Source organism: Anneissia japonica, unplaced genomic scaffold (genome assembly GCF_011630105.1).
Source record: "Anneissia japonica isolate Jap-2015-1 unplaced genomic scaffold, ASM1163010v1 scaffold287785_len535756_cov143, whole genome shotgun sequence".
In the NCBI taxonomy this organism is placed as follows: domain Eukaryota; kingdom Metazoa; phylum Echinodermata; class Crinoidea; order Comatulida; family Comatulidae; genus Anneissia; species Anneissia japonica.
This window is the reverse complement of record NW_022696924.1, coordinates 394093-402458: the sequence shown is the minus strand read 5'-3', so window position 1 is coordinate 402458 and position 8366 is coordinate 394093. Positions and strand designations below refer to the sequence as shown.

Sequence of the window (8366 nt, the reverse complement as noted above, 5' to 3'; positions counted from 1 at the left end):
ATGTGTATAAGAGACAGATATATATATATATATATATATTGGAAAATAAAATAAGTTCAAATCAGATGTTGAAGTAGATGTCAAAAGGTCACCATGTACTAACCTCATCATATTGCAATTTATAACAGATTTGGAATCCTCAGAGCATCTCCTTTTCAATGATATTTACATTTTCAAATACAGCCTAGAAGTATTCTTGTTATGGCTGTTTGAAAATGGGTGGCCGCGCCGATTTTTATGGTTCTTTGTATTTTTTAACAATTTTTGATGGCTTATAACTTTTGATCCGACAATTAAATTTTCATAATATTTGAAATTTAAGCTTTCTCTGTCCAATAATTTGTACCAATTTTCGTTAAAATCCTAGTCGGTGGAGTGTTTACCATTGGGTGATCTGAAAGATCACCCAATGAACGTTTACTGAAAATATATTTTACTGCAATATAAAATTGTAACTTGGTTGGGTTAGCTTATTTTCTGGTTGGTCAAGGGAGACTGACTATCAAAGGTTCTACAATCAAGTCTTGTATGGGTCCTGGATAGCTAGGGAAAGCACTCTGTTTAGATGTGTTGATCTTGTTGATTATTTACTTTGCCTCATCATTTCATATTTTGATTCCAGATTTAGATGGGGGAAAACAGGTCTTAGCCCTCTAAAATTTTACCAACATGCATTTTTTGTTTTGTTTTTATGACTGTTCGACTAGATTAAAACCTCCATTTAAGATCTCAGAAAATATTATTTTATTATCTGCTCCTGTGCCATGTGGCGGCCATACTCCCATGGTAGGGCTGAAGTAAGTGTTGTTTCAAACTATTTGAAAATGTTGGTCGACTCAGACTCCCGAATAAAACTTCAATATATCTAACAGAGCCAGATGGTTATATTTATTTTTGCCTTTTTGGGAGCTTTTGAATGAAATTGGAGGAAAAAGACTGGTGTTATTTTATATAATATATTTATGTTTCAGGGTGATTTAAGTACACTACCTTTACTTGCTTGGCAATTTGTTGTCATTCAAAAATCTCAAAGCCCGAGTTCCATTGAACCAGTTCTTGCATTTGCTAGGGATAGCACTATCTATTTTTACCAGGTAAGAAAACCAAATTTTAACTACTGTTTAATTTCGATTTAAGACTAACCTAATATTAATAAAATAACAATGATAAAATAATGCAGGGCTTTTTAAATTTTTATAAAATATTAGGGTTACTAGGTGCTGAAAAGATGTGAAAATATGTTGTAATAAAAATGAGTGATGGTATATTATTAGAAAGAGGAGAAAAAAGAGGCTCGGGAGAAAATTGACATTCAAATTAATTTTCTAAGACACTGCCCCTTTTTCTCCCAGTTTTTAAATATTCAAAAGTCTGTAATTCTTCAAACACCCCTTCATCATATTAGAGAAAAAATATGCATTTTTACAACATGTTAATTTTTTCTCTCCCGAGCATCGCTTAAAAATTTTGGCATGCTGGAGATAATTTGTCATTGATACTTAAAGGGTTCCACAGTCGTGTCGTCACGATGCCAGGTGGTGATCTCTGTTTTCAACAGACATAGGTTACCGTTCATTACGCCTAAATGACTTCATAGGCTTTCTGGAATAGGCATTTTAAAATCTTAATATTTTACCATCAAAATGTACTAAAAACACAGAAACTCGCATTATGTTAGTTTTCGAACACGCATTTAATCATCAATTAAAATTTAAAAAAAATATAAAGATACAACATCTTAATAATTACTTTTGAAATTGGGATCAAAGAAAATTGCGTCCAGTTGAATGCTTTTTGCAACAATAGCAATGGATTAGTATTACGTGATATTGTGACGTAACACTGTAGTACTCTATAGCAAAAGTTCTTTTTATTCTATACCTCTATGATTATCATCTGTATTCATCAATAAGAATAATTTCATAGTAAGTGGTTTATTATTGCTCTGCAGCTCTTGTATCAGACTGATGGTACAGTCAAATTTGGTCTTTTGCAGCAAATGACTGCACCATATGTTCTCCTCAACTTTAAGGTATGTAGTTTTAGAAATATGCTTAATTTAATTTGTAATTAGTAGGTTTGTCAAATACTATATTATAGGAGTCTTATATAGGAATTGACTAAAGTTTTTTTTTGACAGAAAGGCCAAACATTTTACACAGGAATCCTTTAGAGTTTGTATTGTCATTCAGTAGGGGATTTTTTTAGTAAATTAAAATATAATTGGAGTATATCTAAAGACAACATTCAGTAAATACTGTACATTATAGGATTATAATGTTATTTGATTTATAAAATTTTATGGGAAGCTAATAGTTTTTCTGTAGGAATTCAGTTACATGTTTTCACACTTTTGTTGTATATTTATTCTTCAGTGGTTGAACCCCAGGACGTTGGTTACTGTGGATACGTCAGAGAAGCTTCGTGTAATTGATGTGCGATCTGATGAAGAACTTGAGGTCATTGACCTTGTAGATGTACAGCTAGTGTATGGTAGTAGTCATTTCAAGTCCTTAGCCACAGGAGGCAATGTTAGCAAAGCATTGGTAAGTCATAAGGAGAAGGATGGTAATAGAATGGAATTATGGAATTAAACTGAATGGATTGAGACGTAATGGGAATGGGAGGAATAGTGAGGGGAGGCACATGGACGATAGGGGAGAGCAAACGATAAAAATACTCCACTGAAGCAAGTGACCAGGTAGGAGTAGAGCTGATTTTTATTGTTACTAGTCACTTTAAGCCCCAGCTACAAGAAGAATTGTTAGCATTGGTCATTGCATTTGTGTCAGTAGGAGGTGAGAGTTGGAGGGAGTTCTAGTGTGCTATGTAGTATTTATATTTCATAATAGTAATCTTGCATTATCAATGCTTTTGTTTTTATTGTAGGCTTTAGCAGGAGAGAGGGCATGCTACCAGTCATTAGACACTTTTAATGGCCAGCTGATTCTTCTAGGAACAAAGGTAATGCTCATTTTTGTAATGGGGAAAGAGTGCAGGCTCTCTTATAAGTTATAAATGCTGACCATATCTGTATTACAAGTTCATACAACTGTCCTAATATTCTCGTAAATTATCCAGGTATAATTTGGGAAATATCCAATCATGGAGAAGTATCCTGGTGTGGAGGTTTGCCGGGCTGTTCAGGTACGAGGAACTGTTGAAGTACAGTATGGGGAATTATCTGAGTATGGAAGAACTATTCAGATATGGTGGCACTATCTAGTTAGGGGACCAAATTGTATCCTGTATGAATATTTTTTAAATAAAAAATAAATAAATAAATGTATTTGTAATGTATTTGTAGTTAATAAATGTATTTGTTGTTTGTATAAATGTATTTGCGTTTAGTTGTTGGGGGTGAAATGAAATAGAATAAATGCTGAAAATAAAATATATCTCAATGGTGAAAATATCCAGGTATAGGGGAAAATATCTTTGTTTTTCTTCTTTTTATTTTATTTATATTGCGCACATATCCAAAAAACTATTCAAGGTGCTTATTTTGCGTGGTCTTTGGATCATTAAGTCAGAGTGGGAAACTAATAAACAGTTATGAACAGAAAATCTAGCAGATACAATATAAATAGTAAAAATGGATTGAATTCAGTATCTTATTTTCATTTTATAATTTGAATATCAAGATTACATGCATTCACAAGTGTAGAGGTCAAACATTTTACAAACTCCAGTAGCTCAAAATATGAAAATCAGTGTGCAATTAATACAAAATACAGTTTGTCCAATCAATTTAAAACACAAAATTACAAAAAATAATGAATAAAGACCAAAGAAAATATCAATTACATCTGAAAACTATTGAAGTGTGACACATTTAAAATCATATATGGTGCCCTGCCATGTATAAATTTATACATCAATGATACAAGGGCATGATCACATCTCAAATAACTACCAATTTATTTTTTCAATTTGTATTCCATAAAAATTCATCTTCTAAGAGGATGGTCAGCTAGTGAAACTTTATTTATAAAGCAGTTTTTTGATATCAACCCACAGCCTATATGTTTTTGAATATTCACATATATACATGAATATAATTACATATGTTTATATATACTTTGTTGACAGTCGATTCATGTTATGACAATCAGGCAGTGGCAGGATGTAAGTATCTTTCATTGTATTAAAATCTTTCTCTTTCTCATTATCAATACTACTTAACAACATCTAACTCAGCAAATTATTTAAGCTTGCCAGACTTGAGTGATTTCAGCAACTATCAGCCAGTAAGACAAAGTATAATTTGGTGTTTTTGCGGCTGTGAGGCAGCAAAAAACAGATCAGCAGGAGATTTAATTGTGCAAAAAAAAAAAAAAATAAAGTTCTCACCAAATGCTGATGTTCAACATTACACATGGTAGACTTAATTTTGTTTTCGTTATCCTTTGCTATTCTTTTAAAATTCCTGTGGAATGTCAGACATTTTGGCACATACTGTAAAACCAGAAACATCTTTAGTGGTCCAGACTTGTGCAAATTGTTTCCGAGAAGACAAGCAATAAAATTGATAATACTACTATATTGTGCATTCATTGGGCCGGGGTAGTGAAGCTTCATTTAAAACTACTTTTTGTTTGCCAAATATTTCTGAAAATAGAAAGTTTTAATCGATAACCTTACAATTGGAATCGGTGGCAGATCCAGAAATTTTAAGTAGAAGGGTCCCAGAGAGAGACTTTTACAGATAGAGGTCTAAAACACTTCAGTCCCACCATGGTTGGTACTGAGATATAAAATGTTATGACTATGTCACCTCTAGATGACCAGAAATGGAACTCTCAGAATTAAATTTGAATACATTTTTTAATTTTTCTCCATTTTGGCAAATTTTCTATAATTTAATTTTTTTGGGATGCAATTTTTTGAATTTTGAAATAATGTAAATTTCCTCCTTTATCTGTCAGCGTATTGATCTTCTGGTGCGTCAGAATAAATTCCAGGAAGCCCTAGCACTTGCAATGTCATTCTATGAGGGAAAGGCTAAAGCTGTAGTTGGTGAGTATTCCGCATTTCTCTTATGTCATAATCAGTAACATCTATTATCACGACTTTCCATAATTTCAAGCTGCTGTTAAAAATAGTGTCATTATAATGATGGTCGTATCAAGCGGTGTCATAATTTCAAGCTGCTGTTAAAAATAGTATCATTATAATGATGGTATTAATACATATGTTTGTGTAACCATACCATAAATACTGGGGAGTTTATGGTGGTTTTTCGTTGGATTTGATTTATTCATTGATTTGATTTGACTTTATTCAGTATACCACATCAACAAGAAATAGCAAATAACAATAATTTTCTTAAACATCCTTTAAAAAATTGAAAACATTAAAAATTAAGTCAATAAAATGCGATGTTGAAAACCATGGTATAAAAACGACTTATTTCCAATGGGGTCCTTGAGAAAAAACAATAGTAATCAAGTTAAATTAAAGTGCTGCATAGCATAAAATGGTAGGTTTAAAAGGCATAAACAATTTTTTAAAGTATAAAATATCAATGCTAAAATTAAAAAGTTTCAAAAAAAAAAAAATAATAAAAATAATAATTATGAAACACCAAGGAAAACAAACTGATATATAATGGGTTATTTTTAAAGGATTGGTTGGCAAGCAAAAACGGAAACAGATTCTAGTGGACAAGGTAAGTATAAGGTGATGGCTCATTCAAAATGTCAATTTAAAATGTGTGTATAAATTATCAGAATCAATACATAAAACTTAATAAATGAAATTGAGATAATAGTATAAATTTAAGTATAAATGTTTTGTTTCTAGATAATGGATGTGTTATATAATTTTGTTGATATTTCAATGACTCAGAACTGCCCTCAGAGCGGAGGAACATTTTTACTGACAGAACACTTTCAGGTGAGTATCTTTTCTTCTTTTAATCTAGTAACCAATAGTACCATGAACACCTATAAATTACATATACCTTTGTAAAATCGGGTATGTTATGTAATGTTTCATAATTTTCTACATTATTAGTATTTATGATTTTTAATCTCTTTTTTTAGCCACATAGATTATTCAAAATTTTACACGATTTTTTTCATTTTCTATGGTGGTGGTGATGGTGATGATGATGACAACGATGATGATTAAGGTTGATCATAGTTGATCATGGTTATCATGTTTTGGACCATGGTTGGGACTGTGGTTGATCTTGGTTCCAGTTCTTGTAGTTGATTGATTCATATTTAACAGAATGATGGAAAGATAGAGGGTAGTGTTCAATGGCAGCGGAACGTTTTTGAAAGTGGGGGAGGGGCCATTTCATAAGGTAATAAATCCAGTATGCAAGTGAAACGAGCGTCTAGGTGGGTGCCAGGGGTCCGCCATGGGCCCTCTAAGCTACAGATATTTGATGAAGTTTGGTGAATTCTATTACTTATTTTATAGGCATCAATCTACTGTAATATGACTTCATAATTGTTGTATTTTCCGAATTGTTACATTTTCCGAAGTCGAGTTTGCTTCCACGATAACCATGAATTATTCATCATGTGAGGGGTATCCTTGATATGATATTCCCCAATGAAAATATTACCCTTCTAGTAGCCCGCAAATGGTAATTCAACAGTGGCAGGTCCGGGAAGTCGAAAGAGAGTGGCCTAAGTAGGGACTGCCCAGATAGAGGGTCACCCACCTCAGCCCCATCATAGTTGGGGTTGAGGAAAGAAAAAAATATGATTATGACACCTCTAGATGACCGGAAATAGCACTTTCAGATTTAAATTTGAATATAATTTCTTGTTTTCTCCTTCTTTTTTAATAATTTTTAAAAATCTAGGAGGGTGGGGGCCTGTGCCAGTTATGCTCCGCCACTGCTTAATATAACATTTGACCTGTCATTGTGTGTCAAAAGACTAATTCGTAATGTTAATCAAAAAGTTTTTTCACTACAGTTTTTACAACATATAAAAATTTGAAAATAATTTTCTGTTTACTCCATCTTTTTTCAATAATTTTGAAAAATTTAGGAGGGTAGGGGCCCGTGCCGGCTGGGCTCCGCCGCTGTTTAATATAACATTTGAATAAACACTTTGTTTTACAAAGACTACTTTGTAACGAAAAGGTTTTCACTACATTTTTTACAACCTATAATACATTAATTACAATGTATAAATTTTGTAGTTAAAACTTTAGAAGAACTTTTTTTCTGTAGAACTTTTTTTTAATAAATGGCCTCATTAAGTATCTTATTACTTTTGTTAAATTAGATGGAAATTAAATGTGGTTATATATACGTAATATTATTAGGCTAATTTGATCGTATACTGTAAGCCAATCAGGTACACTTCCATCTTCATCGTTTACATAAACAGAACTAGAGCGTTGCACTATAAATAGTGCCTGTCTCTTCCCTGTGCCTAAATACATAATTTACGCAATGCAGGCGAGCGATTCCATTGTTTTCTTCATGCTCAAGGATATATGTTTCAAGGAAACTTTTCGTCAATCAATATTGTACACAATGGTTGCTCAACTCAAAAAGAGAACTTGTAATGTTGTTGTAAAAATCTATAATAAGTCGATTTATGAGGCAAAAATGAACAAGGTCTCTGAGCACCAACAAATTATAATAATAATGATCAACAAATTATAATAATAATACTGAAATTGTATAGCAATGTTTGTCACTGGTGCTGGGTGCAGTCACGAAAGTGGGGGGGGGGGGGGGAGAGGGGTGGAACCAGGGCCCCCAGGAGAAAAAGTGGAGGGGCCAATAGCCCCCCTATCCCCCGCACAGCAGTGCAGTGCTGAAGTTCTCAGAAAAAATTCTTTAAAAGTATACAGTTACACGCTGATAGTTTAAACTGTAGCATACCGTAGGCTAGATTTTACCAGGAAGGTGTAATTTTAGTTAGTTTTTATCTTGAAACAATACACTGCACATTGTAGGCCTAGCCAGGTGCTCAGGCATCTATGGCAACAAGTTAAGAGTACCCCTGTGTCAGGGAGACTTAAATCTGTCTCTTATACACATCTGATTAAGGTTGATCATAGTTGATCATGGTTATCATGTTTTGGACCATGGTTGGGACTGTGGTTGATCTTGGTTCCAGTTCTTGTAGTTGATTGATTCATATTTAACAGAATGATGGAAAGATAGAAGGTAGTGTTCAATGGCAGCGGAACATTTTTGAAAGTGGGGGAGGGGCCATTTCATAAGGTAATAAATCCAGTATGCAAGTGAAACGAGCGTCTAGGTGGGTGCCAGGGGTCCGCCATGGGCCCTCTAAGCTACAGATATTTGATGAAGTTTGGTGAATTCTATTACTTATTTTATAGGCATCAATCTACTGTAATATGACTTCATAATTGTTGTATTT

At 33.1% G+C, this 8366-nt stretch overlaps 1 protein-coding gene across 1 annotated transcript in view; it reads left to right on the top strand.

The window, feature by feature from the left end:
• The window catches only part of LOC117102180 (vacuolar protein sorting-associated protein 8 homolog), a gene marked incomplete in the record, with an annotated part of 68474 nt that overhangs the window by 20784 nt on the left and 39324 nt on the right, over positions 1-8366 (top strand). The window contains 8 exon segments of the mRNA XM_033242397.1: positions 972-1094; positions 1952-2032; positions 2376-2546; positions 2890-2964; positions 4093-4128; positions 4929-5019; positions 5628-5671; positions 5806-5898. Coding sequence (XP_033098288.1) covers positions 972-1094; positions 1952-2032; positions 2376-2546; positions 2890-2964; positions 4093-4128; positions 4929-5019; positions 5628-5671; positions 5806-5898 — 714 coding nt within the window.